The sequence below is a fragment of the Asterias amurensis genome, chromosome 7 (genome assembly GCF_032118995.1).
Source record: "Asterias amurensis chromosome 7, ASM3211899v1".
Classification (NCBI taxonomy): Eukaryota; Metazoa; Echinodermata; class Asteroidea; order Forcipulatida; family Asteriidae; genus Asterias; species Asterias amurensis.
The window spans coordinates 1,824,864-1,850,578 of record NC_092654.1 but is presented as its reverse complement, the minus strand read 5'-3'; the positions used below and the strand labels follow the sequence as shown (position 1 = coordinate 1,850,578).

General features: G+C 36.5%; 1 protein-coding gene and 2 long non-coding RNA genes across 3 annotated transcripts; 2 read left to right on the top strand and 1 right to left on the bottom strand.

Moving 5' to 3' along the window:
- Positions 1-370: 370 nt before the first annotated feature.
- On the bottom strand, positions 371-8,104 carry LOC139939641 (putative transferase CAF17, mitochondrial). Its single transcript, XM_071935686.1, has 8 exons — positions 8,022-8,104; positions 6,356-6,721; positions 5,368-5,505; positions 4,496-4,673; positions 3,498-3,644; positions 3,046-3,145; positions 2,269-2,388; positions 371-1,609 (listed from the first exon to the last, which is right to left on the bottom strand). The coding sequence occupies exons 2-8, from the start codon at positions 6,713-6,715 to the stop codon at positions 1,504-1,506; spliced, it is 1,149 nt and encodes a 382-aa protein (XP_071791787.1). The 5' UTR covers positions 6,716-6,721; positions 8,022-8,104; the 3' UTR covers positions 371-1,503.
- A 23-nt stretch (positions 8,105-8,127) lies between these two features.
- LOC139939712 (uncharacterized) lies at positions 8,128-15,314 on the top strand. Its single transcript, XR_011786343.1, has 9 exons — positions 8,128-8,229; positions 8,972-9,058; positions 9,563-9,661; positions 10,143-10,241; positions 10,852-10,950; positions 11,572-11,670; positions 12,370-12,467; positions 13,071-13,168; positions 13,973-15,314. It is a non-coding gene; the product is annotated as an uncharacterized lncRNA (long non-coding RNA).
- A 913-nt stretch (positions 15,315-16,227) lies between these two features.
- LOC139939666 (uncharacterized) lies at positions 16,228-20,781 on the top strand. Its single transcript, XR_011786341.1, has 3 exons — positions 16,228-16,289; positions 17,058-17,181; positions 19,010-20,781. It is a non-coding gene; the product is annotated as an uncharacterized lncRNA (long non-coding RNA).
- Positions 20,782-25,715: the final 4,934 nt, after the last annotated feature.

Here is a 25,715-nt window from a genome sequence, read left to right as displayed (position 1 = left end):
GAACTTCCAACGAACTTAAAGGAACACGTTGCCTTGGATCGGTCGAGTTGGTCTTTGAAAAGCGTTTGTAACCGTTTTTTATAAAATGCATATGGGTAGAAAGATGTTGTAAAAGTAGAATACAATGATCCACACAAACATGCCTCGAAGTTGCGTGGTTTTCCTTTTACCTCGTCGACTAACACGTCGGCCATTTATGGGGGTCAAAATTTTGACTCCCATAAATGGCCGACCATGTTAGTTCGCACAGTAGAAGGAAAACCACGCAATTTCGAGGCAAACTTGTGTGGATCATTGTATTCTACTTTTAAAACATCTTTCCAACCATATGCATTTTATAAAAAACGGTTACAAACGCTTTTGTTTTGACCAACTCGTCCGATCCAAGGCAACGTGTTCCTTTAAAGCCACTCGACCCTTTCGGTACAGAAAAAAAAAAAGTTCACAGATTTACAAATAATTTACAGGGTTTACAGAAGGTAATGGTGAAAGACTTCTCTTGAAATATTAGTCCATGAAATGCTTTACTTTTTGAGAAAACGGTAAAACAATATAAATTCTCGTTAACGAGAATTACGGATTTGTTATACACACATGTCATGACACGGCGAAACGCGCGAAAACAGGAGTGGGTTTTCCCGTTATTTTCTCCCGACTCCGATGTCCGATTGAGCCTAAATTTTCACAGGTTTGTTATTTTATATAGAAGTTGTGATACACGAAGTGTGGGACTTGGACAATACTGTTTACCGAAAGTGTATAATGGCTCTAAGGTCGGTTTTTTGCTAACGTAACAGTGCGACTTCCTTTTTACAGAGCTGCCATGTGTAGGGATGGTAAATAAGGCCAGGCCTGAATGTCATCTTTGAGAGGGCAAGGCCATTTTCATTTTGAAATGGGCACTGCCATAAAAACAAAAACAAAAACAAAAAGATTATCATAGAGCGGCTTAAGGGCCAACATTTTTTCTGCTTAGCAAATAATAATATGTGCATTTAGCATAATTTTGGTAATAGATCAAAATCAATATAACTGTTTATAACCGCACAAAATTATGATGAACAAAGAAGATCGTTAAGTTAGGGCTGGTTGGTTCCAATCACCTGTGCCTGCCAAAGATCGCAGGGGTACACAACTGGTTCCCGCAATATCTTGCAGACTGCACCGAAATGCGAGAATCAAAGGCATGCATATAAGTTTGTGCACACATTGTAATAAACAGTGGCTGTTAAACCAAGTAGCCTACCATCTTTAAATAATTTAGGGCAACTATAAAAGAACTGAAGGTATGGGGTCTATTTTTTTTTCATTTCTAAACTTATTATTTAGGAATAAACAACTTGTATATTATTTTTAAAGTGACAACACTATTGTTATTTTTATCTTATTTATTTTATAGCATCACAAGGTCAGCAGGTTTTTGAACAGTCAGTCAGATTACAGGAAACCAAAGTACGTTTTTGTAAGGTTTCAGCTTTATTCGCAAACATCCAGAATTGGCTTTTAGTCTTTTGTTTCTTCCTGGTCTTGGGGCCACCATGACGGCACGCTGGCGACTAACTCCGTACGACTTCCATGCTCTCCAAGTATTAACAGCTTCTTGTCTTTACTGTAGAGGGCACAAAAAGACATAAATAATTGTTAAGGAGTTGTCTGGCAACACAACCAAGATGGTTCTCCTTGGGCTCAAATTTTCCACTGGACCACTGGCCCGTTCCCAGTAATATCAGTGTCGACCAAATAAACTAATAGTAATAATACATTTTTATATAGAGCTTTATCACAAGACACAGCCCAAAGGGCATCTCTCAAAGCACTTCCAAGATTATTACCCCAGGTCACTGGGCCTTAAATAATGTCTTTAAACCATCTCAGCTCTCTGGGGAGTATACAGCCGGTGCTGCGAGTTACCAACCTCCCAGCTTATTATTCACATAAACCATCTCTGCCCTCACAGGTACCCATTTTACCCCTGGGTGGAGATAAACAATGTTTCAGTGTCTTGCTCAAGAACACAAGTGTCAAGACAGAGATTCGAACCCACATCCCAGTGAACCACTAGCCAGGAATTGAGTCCGATGCTCTTTATCCGCTCGGCCACGACACCCCACTAAAGACAGCAAAAGACCAGTCGTCTTACTTCTTAAAGTCGATTCAAATTTGATTCTTGTTGCAAAATAATTATGTTTTAGTTGTTGAGTTTGAGTTTCACAAATACTCCATTTCTCGCCCAAATCGCCCAATGAAAAAAAAAACTTGATAACTTACCATTTAGCAACTCGTAGCAAAGCTAACCCATGGTTCCCATGGCAACCTCGCAGTTTCCCAACATTCTTGCCTTCCTCATTGATGATTTTAGCTCCTGTTTCAAGATTAGATGTTCCGTGGCTACAAACAGGGAATAACAAAATAATAATCAATATAGGTGACCTAAATACACTAGTATTTCGTCTTTAAACATAAAACAAAGGACTTCTGGTATAAATGCAACCAACTGTTCGTGGTTTGGTGACTCGATCCTAGCAGAGTCTTTCTTAAAGGCTTGAAGGGACAGGCTACTGGATCGGATGAGTTGGTCTATATAAAGCATTTGAAACCGTTTTCTTTCTTTCTAACAATGGTTAGAGCGACGCTTTAAAAGTAGAATACACTGATCCATACAAATATGCATTAAAATTGCATGGTTTTCCTTATACGTCGTGAACTTACATGGCATGCCATTTTGTATGGCCGACTGTGTTAGTTCAAAGTAAAAGGAAAACCACACACTTTCGAGGCATGTTTGCGTGGATCATTATATTCTACTTTTAAAACATCTTTCTAGCCATATTGATTTCATAACAACCGGTTTCAAACACTTTTCATAGACCAACTTGCCTGATCCAAGGTAACGTGTCCCTTTAATGACAACAAAACAAGTGTCACGACCGGGATTTGAACCCACACTCTGCTGAACAGAAACAGCAGAGCTTTAGTTCTGTGCTCTTATCCACTCGGCCACCACACCCCACAAACAACAACAAACAAACAATGTCAATACTTTACCTGAGAATCTCAACAGGCATAATCCTCTTCCTAATCACTCCAGTGTAATGTGTTCTTGCCGTTAACTCCTGGCCCAAGTAACACCCTTTGCTGAAACTCACTGAGGGCAGCAATAAAACAGTGACTAGTTTACTGAATCTTAAAGGCAGTGGACATTATTGGTAATTATTCAAAATAATTGTTAGCATAAAACCTCACTTGGTAACAAGCATTGGAGAGCTGTTGATAGTATAAAACATTGTGAGAAACGGCTCCTTTTAAAATTAGCATAGTTTTCGAGAAAGAAGTTGTTTTCCACAAATTTGATTTCGCGACGTCAGAATTAGATTTTGAGGTCTCGAAATCAAGCATTTGAGAGCACACAACTTGGTGTGACAAGGGTATTTTTTCTTTCATTATCTCGCAACTTCAAAGACCAATTGAGCTCAAATATAATGCCATTTTATACTTACCACCGTTCATGTATTCTAGGTTGGATTCCAGGGGTAGGGACTCCCCCTGGGGTAGGTCTATCACCCCTTCTGGCACTCCCCACCGGTATCTGTGAAGTCTGTATTCGTCAACAGTTGCTTCAGTGGCATCTGGCACAAGACAGGTCACTGTCAAGAGAAAAAAATAAAACACCTTTAGCTGATGGAAATTAGTTAAAACCCCCAATTCTGTAACATTGATTGTACGGAGATGAATCTAGTGTCCAATATCAAATCTCCCCTGCTAGAGGGTTTGATTCAACATACCTACATGAAAATCTAACGTCTCATATTTCACTTAAACCTCAGAAGTCCAACCCCGGGAAATGCCATGGGTTAATTCAAGGCCTGGGAGTATACAGTGCTTATCACACTTCGGTATTGACCTCTTGCGCACACATCACACGCTGCGACTGTGCATTGCTCACCATTTTGGAGGTCAATAAGTTTACCTGTAAACGCAGCGTTGTCTAAGATGCGCACTTCACAGGGACATTGACCACCAAAATGGCGCATCCAAGACTATTCTAATGATGATGTTTGGTGAATTGGGTCAAATATATATTCTTTACTCCTGGTGTAATGATACATCTATTAAAGGATGTGGGTACTTTTTGTAATACAAAACACAATGTCCACAGATTTACATGAAACTCACAATATTTTAAGACAGTTATAGTAAAAAGCTTACCTTTAAATACTACTAGCTGAGGTGCTATAGTTTTTGACAAATAAATAAAACAATGTCACGAAAATGCATTTTACATGCTAGAATAATTTTCTGCTGACTGAGTCAACTTTTTGTTGTGCATGACTTGTTTTACTCATTTCTCGAAAAAAAAAGGTAATATTTTAAGGGAAGCTTTCTACCATCATAATCTTCAATCTCCAAGTGTTTTGTGTCCTACAAAATGTACCCAGATCCTTTAAAGTTAGAAAGTATCAAAGCTTAAAAATACAATAAGAATCTTAGATCTTACGGGACTCGTCTTGGGCCAGTACAAGCCTCCTCCCAAAGCCAGCCACTCGTGGGTCTTTGACGTCGGCAAAGTAGCCGTCACAATTCTTAGCTGCTGGCTCCTCGGTACCCTGACTGGGAAAGTTGTTGTTGAACAGCGCCCATGGTTTAAGCTCGGCATCTGCGCTGGATATATCAACCTGTAGGTTTGACAATTTATTCCATCACTCAGTTATCGTTGGTTGTTGGAGTTCAACGGGACACTAGGTGGCAGCAGGTAAAATCAATGACTATTTAGGCAATTCGTGTGTTTCTAAGAACTGTGCTAACAATGCACAATGACAATTACCCTGTATGTCTTCTTCTGCCACCCAGCGTCTTAAAGCCTCCCTATTTAAGCAACTTCTATGACCGTATAGTGAAGGAATATTATCAATTATTAAATTGCAATCTGTTAAAACTTAATATATACTTGTCATGATGCACTTGGGACATGACGCACAATCAAGCGGTATTGCCCTAGGTGTTTCACTTCTTAAACCATCTCAGCTCCCTGAGGATACAGCCTGTGCTGCCAAAACTGTAGTGCAGTGCCAAAACGGGTACTCATTTACCCCAGTGAGAAGGGGCAATATTAGTTAAGTGTCATGACTGGGATTCGAACCAACACCCTGAACACTTAGCCACAAGAACATAAGAGTACTGCAAACAATTTTTGCAGATCTTCCATTTGACAAACCTTGACACATCATAATTCTTTCATACAAATGTACGACTAATTTATAACTTTTTTTATTTTATTTTATTTCACTGGGATTCTTCATATTATTGGAGCCACTTAAACCCATGAGAGTTAAGCCTCCTCAAACTGAATATCAGATCAATGATTCCTACCTTTTTTCTTATTCTAAACATTTTTAAATGTTTCGCTAGCTTCCCTTGCAACTCTGCGTCGCATTCTAGCAGGTAGGTGTGCTCTTTTGCGTCTTCGCTGGCCATATGATAACAAATCACATCAAACAGAATCCGACCCTGTAAAATAAGCAGACACCGATCAAGTTTTTGAAATTGCATAGAGGTGGAAACATGATTTAGTTGCAGTTGAGTCCTTTACAGTCTTTTTAAAACAATAAACCAAATAGGAAACTGACTGGGAGATTTTAAGCAATTTGGGGTTGAGCGAAGAAAATTAACTGGAGCGGGACTATTGGGGCTTGAACCAACGACTTCCAGATTAAAGTACCGGGGCTCAACCAACTGAGCTATCCAGCCCTATGGTGGCGGTCTTCCTAAGTGGTAGTCAATATCTCAGTTCATGGGTGCTTGTCAGATGCCATACAAACGTTAGCTGCGATTTGGCCCGGGTTCACAGCCAAGTTTATGATACCCGACAAGCGGCAGCCAGGGGCTTAACTTTCCAGGGGATGCGACTTTTCAACATTAAGTATCAAGTAATAAACCACAAGGGATACTGACTAAGTTAGTAAGTTTTTCAATAGTTTGGGTTTGAACAATTTAAAAGGGAAAATTTGAATTTAAGACTACATTTCAATCAATGTAAGACAAACACTTCATTCGACCTGACCAAGCCACTTGACATCCAGCCTGCTCTGTGGTAACCTATTGGCCCTACTGGTTAAGACATCTACCCTAGAATGCAGGGGTCATGGGATCACATCCAATATATTTTTGTTTTGCATTCAACAGTTTTCCAGACAGCCAACAATGTGAGAATTTTGGACGGTCCTTTTTCACAGTTCTGCGCATGCTAAGATCTACGTGCGCAATGATGAGCATTTGCGTGCACGTTCGGAGCTGGCAAGAATAGACCATTATGTGTACTGTCGCCAGCATTTCAAAAGTCTCCCATTGAATCGCATACCTGTGTATTGAGAAACATCGTGTACATGACTCCGTTCCTACCCCAGAGTAACCCAGTATCATTGGTCTGTAAACCCTGGAGGAGTTCTGTTGCATCAGGTCCGCTTATTCTCAGCAGCCCTCGTCCTGTCAACTGAGCGAACTTGAGTTCTCTTGGTACATCTTTCTCCTGAATACACTCTGTTTTCTCAGTATGTAGCCCTCGATGTAAGCCTAGTCTACTTCTACGTTCTTTGTTGTGGGTTGCTGCGAAGGATAAAGACTGCTTGGTGTGACAAGAGATGCAACGTTTGAGACAGTTTGTGGAGGATTTCTGCAGAAAAATTCCCAGGAGGCCCTTCCTTAGTGATGTGGTTGCCATGGTATTCTGTGGGGAAAAAAAGGAATTAATATGTAGTCAGAGTAAAATGGGACCTTAAAATTTCTGTATACAGGCCTAAACAGAATTTAGCTGCGATAGTCATGACTCTTGAGTCATGTACAAACAATTGGAACGATTGTTGCGAGTAATGATTATCACAACTATCAATATCATTTGGTAATTCTGATGATCGAGGATGCAGTCAGCTTGTGTCATTTCCTTCGATGGTCTTGTTATTTACATCGTTTTTAAAAAACTCTTTTTTTGCAATCTCTTTGAATGATGACATCCTCTCTATTGGAACAAAAACATATTTATCACTTACCTACTTTATAAAGCATTAAAAGCAAAAACAAATGTCTTGTAACTTTTGGAAAGACTTCGTCTTCGAGAAAAGTATCGCCATCCACCTGTTTCAATAGTTTCAGAATTATTGGTTCTTTTCTATTTTGTATCAGTAACGAGTTGGCCTCGTTGCAAACCCTCTATCATTGTTGTCATTGATACCATGGATGGGTATGTTGAAATGATACTACATGTCTAGTTGCAAACCATACTCCAATGAGTCCTAGAACTATGCGGTTTCGTTTCGCTATCGTCTAAGGATAGCGAAACGAAACCGCATAGATAGTTCTACCTAGGAAAGGAGTATGCAAACCCCACCCATCATTATCATCACGTCAATACTTCTGCCTAGACTCAGAGAATAAACTGTAGCTTTGCTTGTTTAACTTTTATTAGCGCGAAATTGACCATGTTGACATTTCCTATTCTGGCCACTATCAATATCATATCATGTCTATTGCAAACCCCACCCATCATTACATCATCATGACATGCCAATCATCAATACTTCTAGTACTGTTAGTGTTAAAAGCGATACATCGTATCATTGACTGACCCAGTGACTGGGGCGCTAGATTCCTTTTTTTGAAGTTTTTAAAGGAATGTAGCGCCCCAGTCTCTGGCTGGGTCTAATCACTGACCGTGGCATCACATAGACCTTATCGCAAATACCAATGCGCAAGCGCAGACTGTTAAATGAGGTGCATTGTGGGATAGATATGAATCAAATTTTGCTACCAGCTAGACCACAATGCACCCAATTTCAAGCTTTACGCGCGCGCCCCAGTATTTGCGAAAAGGTCTATGATCATGTTGACATTTCCTATTCTGGCCACACAAAATAGAGGTTTTTCAAACTAATGTTGCTTCGACCTTACAAGTTATTTGAGCTTCAAATTACTCCTGTAGGTCAATTAAGCTCTCTTCTTTCATAATCCTGTTAAAAAAATCATAACTTTACCTCACTTGTTCATGAATCAGAATGATTCAGAGCACCGGTCACCGACGACTGCAAACCACGGGCGCAGCCATTTTTGATGTTTTTTTGTTTCCGCCCTCTCTTGACTTCGAAATTAGAATCTAATCGAAAAAATACCGCCATCTATTGATGATGACTTAGACCACATGGTTGGAAAGCTGGCGTCTTCTCAATCGGTGAAGAAAATAAGGTTTGTGTCTATTTTTCCCCCATTATTTATGGGCGACATTTAACTAAATTCCCCTTTTCAAAGGAATATATACATTCAGCGACGGTGGGGTATACTGTCAAACCGATATTAGTAAAATCCTTGTCTATTTTTTATTGAAAATGAAAGTTCTGTATAGCAAAGAAAGCGCAAGGGGTGAAGTTCAAACACAGTTCTACACACCCCACACAGTCAACCCTCCTACTGTTTGACCAGTCCAGTTCTACACACCCCACACAGTCAACCCTCTTACTGTTTGACCAGTCAATATTACTGATGCTCTAATGCCAGTTTATTATGATATCATAATGATAGTTATTTTCTTCCTTTGTTTCTTACTAAAATAAGTAATAAAATAAGACTTTATTAAAAAGTTTAAATAAGGGAGGAAACCTCACAAACTACCTATATATAGGCAGCCTTTACCTCCCAAAAAAGGAAAATAAATTATCTAAATGGATACAAGATAAGCAAGGGGTGAAAAAAGAGAAAAGTTGTTATTAATAATTGTCGATCTTCAAACTTGCAAACAAGGCTCGACCAAAAAGCCAATATGTGGATACATACAAATTAATGGCCTTGCTCTAAATATCTGGAAATTTAGGCCTGTTCCTATTATATTTTGACAATTTTATAATTGTTTTCATCAATGCTCTTGCATTTTAGTGCCTGTCCCAAGAAATAAAATTGTTTTTCAGCATTTTGTTTTCTTCATTTATTACAGGAAGCTTCCAGATCTTACTGAGCCCTCAAGTTTTGTACATTGATACAAAACAATCCTTGATAAATTTGTCCATGAATCCGTGCACAGGTATGTAATAACAAAACAAAACATAACAAATCAAATTTATATTGTAGAACTTAACGTAATCAAATTTAGTAAGGTATTGTCTTTTCTATTAGTTTTTATGAACTGTTTCTCTAAAATTCATTAATGAATTTAATGATAACTTTCCTCTAATTATTTTATCTGTTTCTTATCTTGTATTTGTTAAATTATTTAATTTTGTGGATATTTTTGTTGTATAATAACAAACTTTTCCTCCCTGGTGTCTTGCTTATCTTGTGTACTTAAATAATTTACTTGTGTGAATATTTTTGTTGTATTATAATAACAACCGTTTTTTCCCCTTATTTCTTGCTTATCATGGATATTTAATATTTTGGAAGATTTTTATTGTATAATCTTAACTTTGTCCTTCCCTTATTTTGACAATATTATGATAGTTTTTTAATATGAATGCATTTGCATTTTCTTGCCAGTCCCAAGAACTTAAACAATACTTCAATATTTTGTTTTCTTCAATTATTACAGGAAGTTTCCAGATCTGACTGAGCCTTTTCAAGTTTTGTACATTGATACAAAACGATCATTTTCTGTGCTTGATAAGTTTCTCCATGAATCCATGCAAAGGTATGTAATAATAAAACATAACAATTCAAATTTGTATTGCAGAATTGAATGTTATCAAAGCTCATAAGTTTGTTTTTTTTCTATTATTTTTTTATCAACTGTTTCTCTCAAATTTGAAACGATTCTATCAAAAATCTAAAAAGTAGATTTGAATATTTTTGCCATTTTTGATTGTTTCCACAACTCTGCATTTTGGCCAAGGCATGTTTGCTATTTGAATACACCATTAATGAATGATAGCTTTCCTCTAATTTATCTGGTTCTTATCTTGTATTTGTTAAATTATTTAATTTTGTGGATATTTTTGTTATATAATAATAACAACCGTTTTCCCCCCTTATTTCTTGCTTATCATGTATATTTAAAAAAATTGAATATTTTTATTGTATAATCTTAAATTTGTCCTTCCCTTATTTCGACAATTTTATGGTTGTTTTTATATAAATATATTTAAATATTTTGTTTTCTTTAATTATTACAGGAAGTTTCCAGATCTGACTGAGCCTTTTTAAGTTTTGTACATTGATACAAAATGATAATTTTCTGTGCTTGATAAATTTCTCCATGAATCCGTGTAAAGGTATGTATTAACAAAATGAAACATGACAAATTTATATTGTAGAATTTAATTTAGTCAAATATAATAGGGTTTTGTCTTTTCTATGATTTTTTTAATTGTTTCTTTTAAATTTGAAACCATTCTATCAAAAATCTGAAAAGTAGATTTCATTGTTTTTACCATTTTTGTTTGTTTCCACAACTCTGCATTTTGGCCAAGGCATGTTTGCTATTTGAATACACCACTAATGAATAATGATAAAGTTCCTTAAATTTATCTGTTTCTCATCTTGTATTTGTTAAATTATTTAATTTGCGGATATTTTTGTTGTATAATAACAAACTTTTCTTCCCTTGTGCCTTGCTTATCTTGTGTACTTAAATAATTTACTTGTGTGAATATTTTTGTTGTATAATAATAACAACCGCTTTTCTTCCCTTATTTCTTGCTTGTCATGTATATTAAAAAATTTCGAAAATTTTGGAATATTTTTTATTGTATAATTTTAACTTTGTCCTTCCCTTATTTTGACAATTTTATGATTGTTTTTGTATAAATGCATTTACATTTTTGTGCCACTCGCAAGAAATTAAACAATATTTTAATACTTTGTTGTCTTCAATTATTACAGGAAGTTTCCAGATCTGACTGAGCCTTTTCAAGTTTTGTACATTGATACAAAATGATCATTTTCTGTGCTTGATAAATTTCTCCATGAATCCGTGCAAAGGTATGTAATAACAAAACATAACAGTTCAAATTTGTATTGCAGAATTAAATGTTATCAAAGCTAATAAGGTTTTGCTTTTTCTATTATTTTTTTATCAACTGTTTCTCTCAAATTTGAAATGATTCGATCAAAAATCTGAAAAGTAGATTTCATTGTTTTTACCATTTTTGTTTGTTACCACAACTCTGCATTTTGGCCAAGGCATGTTTGCTATTTGAATACACCATTACTGAATAATGATAACTTTCCTCTAATTTATCTGTTTCTTATCTTGTATTTGTTAAATTGTTTAATTTTGTGGATATTTTTGTTGTATAATAACAAACTTTTCTTCCCTTGTGTCTTGCTTATAAATCTTGTGTACTTAAATATTAACTTACTTTTGTGTATATTTTTGTTGTATAATATTAACAACCGTTTTCTTCCCTTATTTCTTGCTTATCATGTATATTTAAAATTTTGGAACCATTGGAATATTTTTATTGTATTATTTTAACTTTGTTCTTCCCTTATTTTGACAATTTTATGATTGTTTTTGTATAAATGCATTTACATTTTCGTGCCACTCCCAAGAAACTAAACAATTTATATTTCAATATTTTGTTTATTCATTTATTACAGGAAGTTTCCAGATCTGACTGAGCCTTTTCAAGTTTTGTACATTGATACAAAACGATCATTTTCTGTGCTTGATAAGTTTCTCCATGAATCCATGCAAAGGTATGTAATAATAAAACATAACAGTTTAAATTTGTATTGCAGAATTAAATGTTATCAAAGCTAATAAGGTTTTGTTTTTTTTCTATTATTTTTTTATCAACTGTTTCTCTCAATTTGAAATAATTCTATCAAAAATCTGAAAAGTAGATTTGAATGTTTTAATCATTTTTGTTTGTTACCACAACTCTGCATTTTGGCCAAGGCATGTTCGCTATTTGAATACACCATTAATGAATAATGATAACTTTCCTCTAATTTTTTTTTTTATCTTGTACTTGTTAAATTGTTTAATTTTGTGGATATTTTTGTTGTATAATAACAAACTTTTCTTCCCTTGTGTCTTGCTTATAAATCTTGTGTACTTAAATATTAACTTACTTTTGTGAATATTTTTGTTGCATAATAACAAACTTTTTTTTCCTGGTGTTTTGCTTATCTTGTGTAATTAAATAATTTACTTTTGTGAATATTTTTGTTGTATAATAATAACAACCGTTTTCTTCCCTTATTTCTTGCTTATCATGTATATTTAAAATTTTTGAACCATTGGAATATTTTGATTGTATTATTTTAACTTTGTCCTTCCCTTATTTTGACAATTTATGATTGTTGTTTTTTATATAAATGCATTTGCATTTTCTTGCCAGTCCCAAGAAATTAAACAATATTTAAATATTTTGTTTTCTTTAATTATTACAGGAAGTTTCCAGATCTGACTGAGCCTTTTCAAGTTTTGTACATTGAACAAAACGATCATTTTCTGTGCTTGATAAATTTCTCCATGAATCTGTGCAAAGGTATGTAATATACAAAACATAACAATTTAAATTTGTATTGTAGAATTGAATGTTGTCAAAGCTAATAAGGTTTTGTCTTTTTAATTATTTTATTATCAACTTTTTCTCTCAAATTTGAAACGATTCTATCAAAAATCTGGAAAGTAGATTTGAATGTTTTTGCCTTTTTGTATGTTTCCACAACTCTGCATTTTGGCCAAGGCATGTTTGCTATTTGAATACACCATTAATGAATAATGATAACTTTCCTCTAATTTATCTGTTTTTTATCTTGTATTTGTTAAATTATTTAATTTTGTGGATATTTTTGTTGTATAATAACAAACTTTTCTTCCCTGGTGTCTTGCTTATCTTGTGTACTTAAATAATTTACTTGTGTGAATATTTTTGTTGTATAATAATAACAACCGTTTTTCGCCGTAATTCTTGCTTATCGTTTATACTTAATATTTTGGAATATTTTTATTGTATAATCGTTACTTTGTCCTTCCCTTATTTTGACAATATTATGATAGTTTTTTAATATAAATGCATTTGCATTTTCTTGCCAGTCCCAAGAAATTAAACAATATTTCAATATTTTGTTTTCTTCAATTATTACAGGAAGTTTCCAGATCTGACTGAGCTTTTTCAAGTTTTGTACATTGAACAAAACGATCCTTTTCTGAACTTGGTAAATTTCTCCATGAATCAGTGCAAAGGTATGTACTATGTTAAAATTTATAATTTAAAAATTAATTTAAACAAATTCGTTGGTCGTATCTCTTCTATTTCCATTGTTTCTCTCAAATTTGAAATGATTCTATAAAAAGTCTGTAACCAAGCTTGAACATTCTGTGCTAAGGGCCGCCAATAATGTCCATCAACCCTCCCTCCACCCCCTACCCCCTTCCCCCCCCCCCACTTGCACACACCCCTGCATTAATAAAAAAGATTGTATTAACTGTAGTCTGATATTTGCCCCTTCGAGTCTCTGGGCCTCATTTTATCAAAACGGTAACAGAAAACATGCTAAGCACAAAAAACTCTTGCTTAGCAATCATTGCCGCAACTGGTACCCCACTCATTTCTTAAGCAATTAAATTTATCAATATGAAATGTCTGCTAAACAGCTGCCTGGAATTGGGCCAAAGGCATTCCTTTCTTTCCGATCTTGTTTACTTGGTTGATTATGTTCACAATTCCTCTTCTTGTGTATAAAGATGTTCATAGTTTGACCCCAGTATATCTCCAAGATCTCTTTGTAAGCCCTTTGTTCATCTTCACTATTAATAGCTACCCAACATCTTCGCTCTTCTTCAACCCTGAATTTCAAGGTTTCCCCGGGACCCTACGCCATAACACGCAATGGCTACTTACCCACCCACATTCGAACAGCACCTTCATTGGACACTTTTAAATCATTGCTTAAGATCTGCTTTGTCCACCTGGTTAAAGCGCTTAGAGACCTTGTGTATTCAGTGTTCAATAAATGTTGTAATTATTATTGTATGTTTATTTTCCAGGTATAATTTGAAGCTACTGAGAGTCACAGGTCGTAAAGCACCTTGGTAATCTTGCATGAGCAGCATCCAAAGATTAAAGCTGTCTTGATGGGGACCAGGAAGTCTGACCCTTAACACTGGTCAAAGTAATATAATAATACTATGAGACCTACTCCTTTTACTTAGCACCATGTAATGGTTTACAAGGTGCTCCTTGGTAAAGGGCACCCATGAAGAATTTGGAAATTTCTTCTTGAGTATTTCAAGACCACCAAGGCAATGAGCAGGGGGCATGGAGACAATCACCTTTGTTGTCTCGTTAGGCCTGTTGGTAATTTCTAACATTTTTTGCCCAGCACTCTAAGCAAAATAAGTTGTGCCGCCCAGCACAGATTTCCCCTATTAGAATAAATCAAAGTATTTGTCCAGAGTGCATTAAACTGAGACACAACTAATGATAAGGAGTATCAAATGTCACAGAGAGACAACACAGTCAAAAAACCTTTCAACTGCATTGCCTCTGGCATCATGTCTGAAGCTTGCACTTCAGCAATAATTACCTCATAATTAAAAAATCCTTGGTGGGTTGCGACAAAATTGAATTTGTTGCCCACCACTTTAATTGGTCTAGCTACTCTGCTGGACACCTTTTGCAATTGTCAAAGACCAGTGTTCTCACTCGAGTGTATCCCAACCTAGCATAAACAACAAAAATGTCTGTGTGAATAGTTTGGCTCAATTGCTCAAGTTGCGGGAGAATAATGAAAGAAAAACACCCTTGTTTCACAACTTTGTGTGCTTTCAGATCCCTAATAAAAAGAAGTGTTTTATTATTTTGAGTGATGAATTACTTCTTTCTCAAAAACTACGTTACTCCAGAGGGAGCTGTTCCTCACAATGTTTTATACAGTATTAACAACTCTCCTTTGCACATTAGTAAGTAAGATTTTTTCTAACAATTACTTTGAGTAGTTACCGATGGTGTCTAGTGCCTTTCGACAGTAAGCACAGTAGAGACTTGCTAAGCACAATTTGTGCTAAACAGAAACTGATTACCAGCAAAAACTTGATGAGGTTTACATTGTTGAAACTTGTGTCCCAATGTGTTTATGCTTATCAAAAAAAATTGCTAAGCAGTATTTTCTGCTAAACAGCTTCATGAAATTGGTCAAGAGGTTAACAAGTACTGAGTTTAAACTTTCTGCAGGAAAAAATGGTAAACAGCTCAAATTTAGGGAAAACCCACAAGACCGCAATGATGTGGATTGTTATTTAATGATGTATTAGTATTATACTTAAATTATAAGTTGTGTTATTTGGCAGAAGATACATGTATAGCTATATAGCCATGTGTGTAATAAAGGAATTGTTAATAAATTATTAATGAATATTGCCACTTTGTCTTTGAGGATTTGTCTTTTGTGTTTTATTTTCACAAACGTTTACTTTAATTTGAGAATTACTACCTCTCGGTTACTCTACCTATACCCAAACATTCATATGTGCCTTGATGTAGTTTGTGTGGGTTCAAAAGTTAAAAGTCGGTCAATGAGCACAAAGATGAGTTATTTTACACAAAACTAAAAATGTTGACCTTTTTAAACAAAATTCCTGAATTATGCCAACCTCAATTTGTTAAGATTTTTTTTTGGAAAACAAGTCCACAGTTTATAACATGGGAGGGATTCGAGCCCATACATCCAGGGTGAAAGATGCGAAAATATAAAACCAGTCCACAGTTTATAACACGGGAGGGATTCGAGCTCATCTATCCAGGGTGAAAGATGCAAAAATATAACACCTAATAGATTGATGAATCAGTAGGGTTTTTTTCATTTACTTTCTGGTCGTCTCACCATTGTATTTTTTAAAGTGTTTTAAAACCAAAGTTTAAGAACAATGGTAGTTGTCTTCCTAAGGGCATTTTTAAATTGATAATAATTCCAGAAACTGACAGCTGTGACGGTAATTTGAACAATAACGCAAATAATTGGTCAACCCCTCCCTGGCTCCGCCCCCACGGCCACCTCCCCGCCCACCCAGTACAAGACCCTTTTCGAAACCACTGCATTTTATGCTCCGGCTCAGTCAATTATTTTGTAAACATGCTGTTGGTACGAAGTTTCAACCATAAAAAACGGAGGTGAGAGCCTGGTCTATGACGTGTTGTCGTGTTTCGAAAAGGGCCTAGTATAATTTGTTTGCTCATCTCAAGAGGGCGCTGTGGTCATGCGCATGTGCATTCAGTACCAAACTCCCTAGCCTGCACAATTTTCGTAAACATGTCGTCTGCTCTCATGAAGGTGTCAAATCAAAATGTTTTCAAACCAAAACATCGGTAAGTAATGATTTGTTTGTTTAGTTTCTTGTTTAGTTTATCTGGAAATAGCTGGTAGATTCTTGGTGTGTATCTACATGCCGTGGGGCACAGTTTTAATGACCCTTTTCAGTGAGATAAAAACTAAAACTTGTTTGTCAGGTTTCATGTTTGTTGTGTCGTATTCCCTATGTTGTAATGTTACCGTTCATTCGAGCAATCCCAATGAGTACGGACGGGCTACACAGTCTAATGTGACGGAAGTCATTAACAATAATAACATATACAGCTCCCAGGGCCAGGCCCAGCCCAGGGGTCTGAACAGCCCTGCCATTTTTGTAGTAGGACATGAGTAACGTACATGCAATTGCAACAAGTTAACCTGGGCTAGGGCTTGAAAAAGCATCTTGGCTCGATCTGTCAGTTACTCAGTGATTTCTTTCTGTCCCTGCCTTTCACCCCGGCTTAGCTCGAGGGCAAGCTCCTCAGTGGACCTGGTTCAATTCCCCGCGGACCGGATCCTTGCATGTGGATTGTGTTTTTTATTCCTTACCCGTATCCTTACCCATATAAGTTGCGCCATACCATAGACAGTCATTGCGCAAGTGGACTTACAAAGTTGCGTAAAGTTTCTGAAATCGGCTGCTGACCTGCTTGGGTTTTCCATCATATTTAAATTAATAGGGGTTTTCCATCCCACCACTATAAAAGTGAAATTTGTCCACTTTGGTAACATCCCAAAACAGAACAACCTTTTCACTCAAATTATTGTTGTTTCCACTTTTTTAGGAATCCTTGAAGTAACTTTGGTTGTGTTCATCGTCATTGGTTACGGACGCATGAACTCATCACCACACAAGAAGTCCTTAGCAGATGACAGAACTGTTCCAACTTGACATTACTGCAAATACTGGTGAGTTATGACTTATTTTGCTAACTTTTTTTGCAATCAGTTTTGTTGTCAGTACTTCAATCCCACCCCCCCCCCCCATTTTCTGTCAATCTTGAACCGCCCTTAAGATTCGCCGTCTTCTTCTACCCAACCTCCTCTTCTTTAAATCTTGAACCGCCCCAAAGAATTGACCCCTTCTTTAATCCCAACCTCCCCCCTTTTCTGTCAATCTTGAACCACCCCCAAGATGTAACCCTTTTACAACCAGCCTGTACTTCAATCCCAACCTTCCCCCATTTTCTGTCAATCTTGAACCGCCCCTAAGATGTAACCCTTTCAACTACCAGCCTTTACTTCAGTCCCCCACTTTCTTCAATCTTGAACCGCCCCCAAGATGTAACCCTTTCTACTACCAGCCTGTACTTCAATCCCCCTCCCCCACTTTTGTCAATCTTGAACCGCCCCCAAGATTTAACCCTTTCTATTACCAGCCTGTACTTCCCCCCACTTTCATTCAATCTTGAACCGCCCCCAAGATGTAACCCTTTCTACTACCAGCCTGTACTTCAATCCCCCTCCCCCACTTTTGTCAATCTTGAACCGCCCCCAAGATGTAACCCTTTCTGCTACCAGCCTGTACTTCCCGCCACTTTCTTTCAATCTTGATCCGCCCCCAAGATATAACCCTTTCTACTACCAGCCTGTACGTCAATCCCCCTCCCCCACCCACTTTCTGTCAATCCCCCCACTTTTTTCAATCTTGAACCACCTCTTGATGCAACCCCCTAAATTAATACCAGCCTTGGCCTAATTTCATAAAGCTTTTTTGCAGAAAATGCTGCTCATCAAATTTCTACGCTAAGCAAAAAATGAGTCAAGGGCGCTAGTTGGATTTTTGGCTCGTTACCAGTATCTGTCAGCAAGATATGTTTGTGCTTTATGCTTACAGGCTTTATGAAATTGGGCCCTGTACTTCAATCCCAAACAGCACCCCACTTCTCTGTCATATGTTGCCCTTGTCTGATAATACCCTACCCAGCCCCCCCCCCCCCAACAAATTGCACTCCACTTTGTTCATGTATGCTGAACCACCCCAGTATGCATTCATACATCTTCTGACTGCATGCTAAGCCTAAGCTAAACCGACTCAACTAGGTATCTCACATTTTAAAAATGAAACAAGTCAACAACTGAAATAGTTTTTTCATTTTATTCCATCATGGTTTTTTTTATTTGCATTACTTTTCCCTATACACAAGTTGCCTAATACAAACTCAAAAGACTGAGTATAGTAGCTTTGATGTGTACAATAATTTAACAAATAGATTTTCACTAAAATTACTCAAATGAGACAGATGCTGGTTAAAAATTCAAGCCTGATATTGCATACCCAATGCCCAATTTCATTGAGCAGCTTATTTGCCCAAAAAGTAGCTAAGTACAAAACAATTTTCCTTTTAATAAGGTTACCAGCCAAACTGCCTTGTCACATCCAATTTGTTTCTCGTATCCTGCTTCCTTTTGCTTAGCAGAAAAATATTAACAATGGTTCAGTAGAAATTGACATTCCAAAAGAGGTACCCTTTAAAAAAAATGAAAAACACATGGGCCTACATTTGTAAATCTGCCATGGCCTAAATCTGCCATTATAAAAATTTGTCGTGTCATTTTGTTTGTAATTTCAACAATAAAAACAACCTAAAAATGTATTTTTTAAAAGGCACTTTAACAGCAAAGGCCCTACACAGCTTTTAACTTGTACTGTGATTGTGTTCAGGCTGATAAGTTGGATCAGTGGTTCTTATAATTTTGAACTAGTTATTCTTTACTCTTGTGTTTCTGTTTATAGGTTCATTAAGATGATGAGGAGGAGCAGTTTCCACACAAGAGATGCACCAGGGCTTTGATGAGAACACTTAGATTGCAGCGTCATCATGAATTCAAACACTTCATCATCTCTTAACTACAAGCTGCTCATACTTCAACTCTGTTAACTATTCAACACTAGGATAAGGTAGGCTTTTTTTGTTTTGTTTATGAATTGTAAAAAGGTCTGTTTACAAATGAACACTTTGACGGGGCTACACTTTGACAGCATCATCAATATACTTAAATTGCCTCGCAGTCCAGGCCCCGGGAGAAAGCCAGGGTTGTACAAAAAACAAGTCCCCACTCAGTGAGGCATTAGCAGGAAGGCTTGGACTATCAACAAAGGCCAATTTTACTTCCCCGGTTCATCCCTGACCATGTTCCCCCCTAGTCCTGGGTCCCCCTACAATATTAAAATTGTGCAAAAAAGCATTGAGGTAAATTTGTTGAAGCTTACATTTTGTAAACAGACCTTTACTAATAATCAGTCTATTTATTGTGACTGTTGATGTAAGGTACATTATCGATTGGTGCTGGCAGAAGAATATTTAAAGTTACATATTTATGCCATTTTGCTGGCAAAACTAAGGTCAACAATCAACTCATAAGCAGAGAGCACTCTATGATTTGCAATGGCCACATTTCTGCTAAGCTGAAAAATAAACATGTGTTGCTACATGAAGAATTGCTCTTATCCAGTTATTCCTAATTCATTCTCTTGGAGAGTGTAACTGTCATACAAAGACCAATAAATGTTTGGCTTTATCGAACTCTCCATCCAGCTCAGCTCATAGCGTTGCCAATTCTGAGGAGTTTATGCCGGGCGTACTTCTCCTGAAGTCCTTGTGCCAGCACACATCTGTAAAATGATTGAAAGACAATTAATTAGTATGTGTAGTATACAATCATGAGTCTATATGACGGTTAAGTGGCTCATAGGTATGGGTGTTTGAAGAAGCTTTGTCAAAGATCAGTTTGTAGTAACTTGTCTAGTTTAGATTAACACACCAACCAAGCTTTTGTACAATGGTATCAATTAGTGGTTTTAAGTTATGATTTTAGATTCTATCAAGTAGTAAACCACAAGGGAAACTGGCAGTGTAAATTGTAAATAATTTAGGGGTGAAAAAAAAGGAAAACTGACTAGAGCAGGGTGTGAACCAATTACGTATTTAATTATGCAGGCGCACAACTTAGTCAACCAGCCCTATGTAGGTGGTCTCCCTATTATGTCAATGTTTGCTTCGGATACCATTTCTTGTTTCAAGCCAAATTCATTTTAAGTTATAAGGCAATCACTCTTTTTGATCCCAGTAAGCATGTATCCTATTTATTCTGTAACATAAGCAGAGACTGGATGGATTATTGAGTAATTGTACAAACTGACTGATCACCAATGTCAAGTATAATGGTTCTTTTTTCAGAACAAACTTGTTTTTGGATCAGCATTTACTTGTGACAATTACAACTTCATTGCTTTGGGAAATCAGTGAATTCAATCACATCATCCTGTTGCAGTGTACACACCAAATTACCAACTTTGAATTTGAATGACCAAGAAACACTATATCAGGCTTACATTGATTGCGACAATCAACACAAAAGCAAGAAAGATTTATTTCAGAGCAGGTTAAACTATCTGAAACTTAATACTCCATGAACTTTCAGATTAAACGGACAAGAACTACGGACTGAAGCTCTGTTGATGTTTCTATATACAGCAGAGTGTGGGTTCGAGTCCCGGTCGTGACACTTAACCATAATTGATGTGTCCTTGGGATTGGGGGTGGGGGTGGGGTGGGGTGGGACACGTTAAACCGTTGGTTCTATGTGCTGTGTAATGCACATAAAAGAACCTGGTGCACTTTTATCACAAAGAGAAGGGGTTTGCCCCAAGTATTCTTGTTATCACAAAGAGAAGGGGTTTGCCCCAAGTATTCTTGGCCGGATTGGCTGCATATTACTCCACAATACCAACAGGAAAATACTGAATGGTGATGCGCATTCAGCATCACTAAGTGATGAATACGAGCGCTTTATAAGAAGCCACTAATACTATTATTATCCTTCTTAAAAACTTATTGACTAGAGTGCCCTTTCATTTGTGTGTGTTTGCCTACATGTAGAGATGAACAGGTGCAATTAGATTGTCGTAGTTTAAAACAAGTGGCGTAACCAGAGGGGCCCTCAAACTTTTCCAAACATGAGACGAACTTGGGAACAAGTCATTTAAATGTCTGTTGCGGTGATAGTGAAACAGCTCTCGCGTAACCATCATACAATACTGCTGCTTTGCGAGAGGCTACTGCTCTCATCACTACTGCTTTTTTAATGACATGTTACAGTGAAATATTCTTTGAAATGATGTCTTTGTCCCCACTTGCCACCCCCCCCCCTCCCCTAACTCTGGGGTTACACCACAAACGTTGTAAACAACTTGGCTATTCAATATTGTTATGAATCTTGTAAATTACTCACAGATAGAAATCCTTTGGTAATGTTTCAGATGCTCTAAGATCGTGTAAAATGGTGTCTTTGCCCCCACTTGCCAACCCCCCAACCCTCCCTCCCCTATCTCTGGTTACCCCAAAAACAATGTAAACAACTTGGCTACTCTATATTGTTATGAATCTTGTAAATTACTCACAAATAGAAATCCTTTGGTAACGTTTCAGATGCTCAAAGATCGTGTAAAATGGTGTCTTTGCCCCCACTTGCCAACCCCCCCACCCACCCTCCCCTATCTCTGGTTACCCCAAAAACAATGTAAACAACTTGGCTACTCTATATTGTTATGAATCTTGTAAATTACTCACAAATAGAAATCCTTTGGTAACGTTTCAGATGCTCAAAGATCGTGTAAAATGGTGTCTTTGCCCCCACTTGCCAACCCCCCACCCACCCTCCCCTATCTCTGGTTACACCAAAAACAATGTAAACAACTTGGCTACTCTATATTGTTATGAATCTTGTAAATTACTCACAGATAGATATCCTTTGGTGGAGTTTTAGCTGCTCAAAGATCGTGTACTTATTGTATCTCAATGCTTAGGACATGTTGTTTATATGGCAACCGTCAAGGTCTAGTACCCAGTCTCTAATAAGTGGTATACAGGTAGTGATGGGTGTCTGACTATTTTTTCTTTTGATATTTATTGTGAAAAATGTTCGTGAATAAGTGTTGGTTTTGAGAGTTTTTTGGTGTAAAATGAGTTGTTTTTGAAGAGCAATGTATATAAAGTGATTGAATTGTCTTAGAATTGGTAAAAAAGTTGTAAGAATCGGACATAATGTACGAAAATGCGTTACTTACGTGTATGTATATAGACTATTGTTACTGTATGTTTACCCGTAGGCCTACACGTACATTAGCCAATTAAGTTGCATTTAAAGGCCGTATTTAGAGTTAAGTTGTAGATTTTAGATGAATTTTGAAGAGGAAATGTTTGGATTGATGTAATACAAGGGTGTAAGCAGCGTGAAGGCGGTTAGAAGTATTTTGGAGCCATTTTAGTGATGTAAATTGTGAAAAATATATGACTTTGGCGACTTTTGCACTTAGAATTTTTTTTTTTTTTTCGATTTTGCCCAAAATTAACGAGCGTACGTTTCAAGCGATTTTAAGAAATTGATCTCTGAAAATGGTGAAAAAATTGAAATTTTTTGTAAAAAAATTTTTTCTACCAACTTTTTTCACCAAAATTAACGAGCGTACGTTTCAGGCGATTTTAGAAAATGGAAAGACCGCAAAAAAAAAAATTTGCGGTCTTTTTTTTTTTTTTTTTGCCCAAAAAATTAAATTTATTGAAAAAATCTTGCCTCCCCCTTCCCCTCTCTCTCCGGTGCCGCCTCCCCCTCTCTCTCTGGTCCCGGTGCCGTCCCCTCCTCGTGGTGCCGCCGCCGTGTTGTCTCCTGCTGCTGCGTCTCCTCTCCGTCCGTCGAGACCTATCATGTACCTGTGGAAGAAACGTGGGTTATTTCTTTATTTCGCTTACCTCATGGTCCGTGCCGGGGCTCGAACCTCTCATCTTGTCCTCGCGAAGCTGTAACCTTAACCACTAGGCCACAACGATGACTGTACAAATCATACATTTTTTGGAGTGATGAATATTACACAACCACGTATGTAAAGCATTGCGCTATATATTTACGGGAATAAATAATTAAATAGCCCCCTCTGTTGGTGAAAATTTTAATTAAACAGCCCCCTCTGTTGGTAGAAATTGTCCATTGGGAATGACCCCCTAAGTTAGTGGAAAATTTCCCTTGGCCATTTAGATGTTAAATTTAAAGTGTAATAAAAAAACTTGCTGGCTGTTTAAATGTGATAAAAACGTGTTTGCCATTTAATTATTTGAGGTGCCCGATTTCGTGTCATAAATTTTACCCTTTTTAAAGCCCTTATATTAATTAAGCCCAATTAGTTAAACAGACCATTTTAAATTTAAAAACAAAGACAATAAAGAAATTATAACACATGGCCCAATTTGTAATTGAATTCTTGCTCTCAAGCTTTTATTGGAACATAAATATACATCATTTTATTTCTTTTCATAATAATTCTAATACAAGTTATTTGTCAAAGTTTGCGACAACAATTTAAACATTCTGTGACAAAAAACAATTAAGAGATAAAACTCACAAACCGTACAGTAAAGTGACAACAATAAAGGTGAAATAAATAAAAGACTTAAATGAGATGGAGCGTTATACCTTTCCGCTTTTAAGAGTGTCCTGCCTTTGAATTACAAGAACTTAAATACTTATTTCTAATTCCAATAATACAGAAGTTCAACTTAAAGACACTGGAAACCTTTGGTAATTGTCAAAGAACAGTCCGTCTTCTCACTTGGTGTATCTCAACATATGCACAAAATAATACACCTGTGAAAATTTGAACTCAAAGGGTCGTCAAAATTGAGAGATAATTAAGTGAAGAAAAAACACCCTTGATGCTTGATTTAGGGATCTCACGCACGAGGTCTCAAAATCAATTCCGTTTCTCACAATGTTTTGTACTATCAACAGCTCTCCATTGCTCGTTACCAAGTAAGTTTTTACGCTAACAATTATTTTACAGTAAATACCAACAGAGCCAAGTGCCTTTAAGGTATTATACAGGATCGAAAGAGCTGCTGTTTAAATTTTGTGATCAGCCATAATAGGCATGTACATGAAGCAATTTCAGCAAAATAATAAAATTTGAACTCAATGGGTCCAGAAAATAACCAAAGAACAAACACCCTTGTCACACCAAGTTGCGTGCTTTCAGATGCATGTTTTCAAGACCTCACACATGAGGTCACAAAATCAATTCAAATATTTTACTAAAAAATTACTTCTATCTCAAAAACTACACTTCTTCAGAGTGAGCCGTTTCTCACCATGTTTTATACTATCGACAGCTCAAAATTGCTTGCTACCAAGTAAGCTTTTATGCTACAGCTATTTTGAGTAACTACCAATAGTGTCCAGTGCCTTTAAGGTAATATACAGGATTGGTTGAGCTGACAGTTTTAATATCTTGTGTGATCAGCAATAGTAGATGTGTACATGAAGCATTTTCAGCATGTAAACAACCAAAACCAACGATGCAGACTTCTTTTTCCAGATATTCTTCAAAATCAGTAAGCTTTCAAACTTAATTATAAAGATAATCTTTTTTATCCTGCTCGATCCTCTATAATACCTTTAACATTCAGTTTATTGAAGATAATCAAAGATTTTAAGAAGGATAATTTGGGCCTTACAAAACAATAGTTACATTTTTTGTTAAATGTACATTGAAATAAATGGGTATAAAATGGTTTTATTTTGAGAGTTGAGTAAACAAGAATTAATATAGTGTCCTGTTATAAAGAGTCTAAAAAATGACTTGAAAGGTGGGCAACACGTTTTATATTTTTCTCTTTAAATATATATTTGTACAGTGCCCCCGAAAGATATCTATTACACCTCTAAAAGATAAAGATATTTTATATTCACAGTTGGGCTTGACAAAGAAGTACACATTAGTAATGTACCTACTATTTCACCGCTAAAGGGCATAGTAAAACAGTTTGTTCACAAGTAAGGCCACACAAAAATATAATAATGTTACCTGTTTTGGGGTAACAGTTAGGAAACGTTTTTGTAGTGGATGGGGCTAACAAAAAATAAAGTTATGCTTCCCATTAAACTGAAACAAACATGTCACTATACAGGTGGGTGGCAATTTTTGTTGTCTTTGTTTCACAATTTTTAGCAAGTAAAATGATGGTAATTTTTCAAGTATTCTGAAAATGGGTAGATAGGTGGATGGGCAGCATGTTTTTTGGAGGGTGAAAATTTGTAGCATGTTTCCTATATTGAACCAATTGGTGGTTGGGCCAAATGAAAATATAATAATGTTACACTGAATTTTGGTAACTGGGCACAATTTCATATAGTAGCTTCAGCAGAAAATATTACTTAAGGATTTTCGGCTAAGCAGAAATGGGCAGGACATGCGACTTGGTAAAAGAGTGGACTCAATTTGGAACCGAGAAGAACCATGTAAACGAAGGAACCGCCCAAGCTTAGCTACAACCCTGATGGTGAGCATGTTTTGTTTTTCAGTTGGACCAAACAATTATAAAACTATATAACACTGAATTTATTTTAACAGTTCGGCCAAACAACTATTAAGTTATGTTTCAAATTACACT

What these genes read in the sequence shown, in the direction of transcription:
- LOC139939641 (XM_071935686.1), bottom strand. Translation starts at nt 6,715, where the DNA reads ATGGCAACCACATCACTAAGGAAGGGCCTCCTGGGAATTTTTCTGCAG. An exon ending in CGATGTTTCTCAATACACAG is followed by an intron (nt 5,506 to 6,355) that starts GTATGCGATTCA and finishes CTTATTTTACAG; the next exon opens with GGTCGGATTCTGTTTGATGT. An exon ending in ATGCCTGTTGAGATTCTCAG is followed by an intron (nt 2,389 to 3,045) that starts GTAAAGTATTGA and finishes CCCTGTTTGTAG; the next exon opens with CCACGGAACATCTAATCTTG.